Below are 1,581 nucleotides of genomic sequence, written 5' to 3'. Positions count from 1 at the left end.
AATCTTGATTCCAGCTTGTGCTTCATCCAACTTAACATCAGCTGGCTTCAAACATTAATGGGAGGAAACTGAGGGTGGGAAGGAAGAGGGAAGGAGGCAGGGGCAGTCACACAGTCATGCAGAGAAGGGACTGTTTCCAAACCGAAGTGGGTGAGCATTTGGATTGCTCCCCTCTGAGAATCATAACAAGTTATTTTTAAAACTGAGAAAGAATCATAACATTTGTATCAAAAGAATTTTTCCCTCAGAGTTTTCTGGATGGCCACCTTTACCTCCTTATTCCTTAAGCTGTAGATCAGGGGGTTCAGCATGGGGATTACTGTGGTGTAGAACACAGAGGCCACATTCTCCTGGGCCAGGAAACTGGCCGTGGAGGGTTTAAAGTACATGAATGCGGTTGTTCCATAGAAAATCCCCACGGCTGCAAAGTGTGAGCTGCATGTGCTGAAGGCTTTGGACTTTCCCTCTGTGGTGCTGATGTGGAGAATATTGGACAGGATGAAGGCATAGGAAATTAGGACTGTTGAACTGGTGACTATGAAGTTGAATACAGCAAAAATGAAGACTGTCATCTCAACATGGTAGGTGCTAGAGCAGGTTAGCTTCATGAGGGGGAGGATTTCACAGAAGTAATAACTGATGAGTTGTTCACAATAGGACTGTTTCAACATGAGTCCAGTCTCCATAGTTGAACCAATGAACCCTATGGCATAGACCCCAGCTACCAGCAGGGAGCAGACTCGATGAGACATGATGATGTTGTAAAGCAAAGGTCTGCAGATGGCAACATAGCGGTCATAGGCCATCACTGTCAGCATGTAGCACTCAGCAATGACAAACACCAGGAAGAAGTAGAGCTGGGACATGCACCCTGCATAGGAGATGGTGTTCTTCTCGGACACAAAGTTCACCAGCATCTTAGGGGTGATGACAGAGGAGTAGCAGAGATCCACGAAGGACAGGTTGCTGAGGAAATAGTACATGGGGGTGTGAAGGTGGGCATTCAAACAAATCAGTGTTATCACACCCAGGTTCCCTATCATGGTGACCAAGTAGATCCCAAGGAAGAGGAATAAGAGTGGGAGTTGAAGCTCTGGCCGATCTGTCAAACCCTGAAGAATGAACTCTGTCACTGTAGAGTGATTTTCTGTGGCCATTCTTCTCTGGTTGGGGGCCCTGTGGGGATGGGAGAGAAGAACCACATGAAAGGCTGCTTCTTGCACTGCTTGGTGAAGCTAGTTTTCAGCATTTGGGACCAGCAGAGTGATCCTGGTATCCTTCCTGATGAACGTTCCCTCATCCTGCTGTTTGTTTTGGGAGGAAGACCAGACCCTGAGTATTTCAAAGGTCACAGAGATGAGAAGAAAAACGGGGCAAGATCCGGAATTTTTTTAGCAAATTCATGTCTCTGAAATATCCTAGAGCAGTGGGTCTTAAAGTCTAGTCCGTGGACCAGCATTGTTTGCATCACCTGAAGACATTAGAGATGCAGATTTTCTGGCTTCACCCCAGATCTCCCAAGTCAGGAACTCTGGGATGGGGCCCAGTGATCTGTGTATCATACAGTCTCCAGGTGAGGCT

The 1,581-nt window shown here is 46.9% G+C and overlaps 1 protein-coding gene across 1 annotated transcript; it reads right to left on the bottom strand.

The window, feature by feature from the left end:
* Window positions 1-227: 227 nt before the first annotated feature.
* LOC136169112 (olfactory receptor 8A1-like) lies at window positions 228-1,181 on the bottom strand. Its single transcript, XM_065936890.1, has one exon. The coding sequence runs from the start codon at window positions 1,155-1,157 to the stop codon at window positions 228-230; it is 930 nt and encodes a 309-aa protein (XP_065792962.1). The 5' UTR covers window positions 1,158-1,181.
* Between the last annotated feature and the right edge of the window lie 400 nt (window positions 1,182-1,581).

Source organism: Muntiacus reevesi, chromosome 5, assembly GCF_963930625.1.
Source record: "Muntiacus reevesi chromosome 5, mMunRee1.1, whole genome shotgun sequence".
Lineage (NCBI taxonomy): Eukaryota > Metazoa > Chordata > Mammalia > Artiodactyla > Cervidae > Muntiacus > Muntiacus reevesi.
The sequence above is the reverse complement of the archived record's forward strand: the minus strand, read 5'-3'. Positions and strand labels throughout refer to the sequence as shown.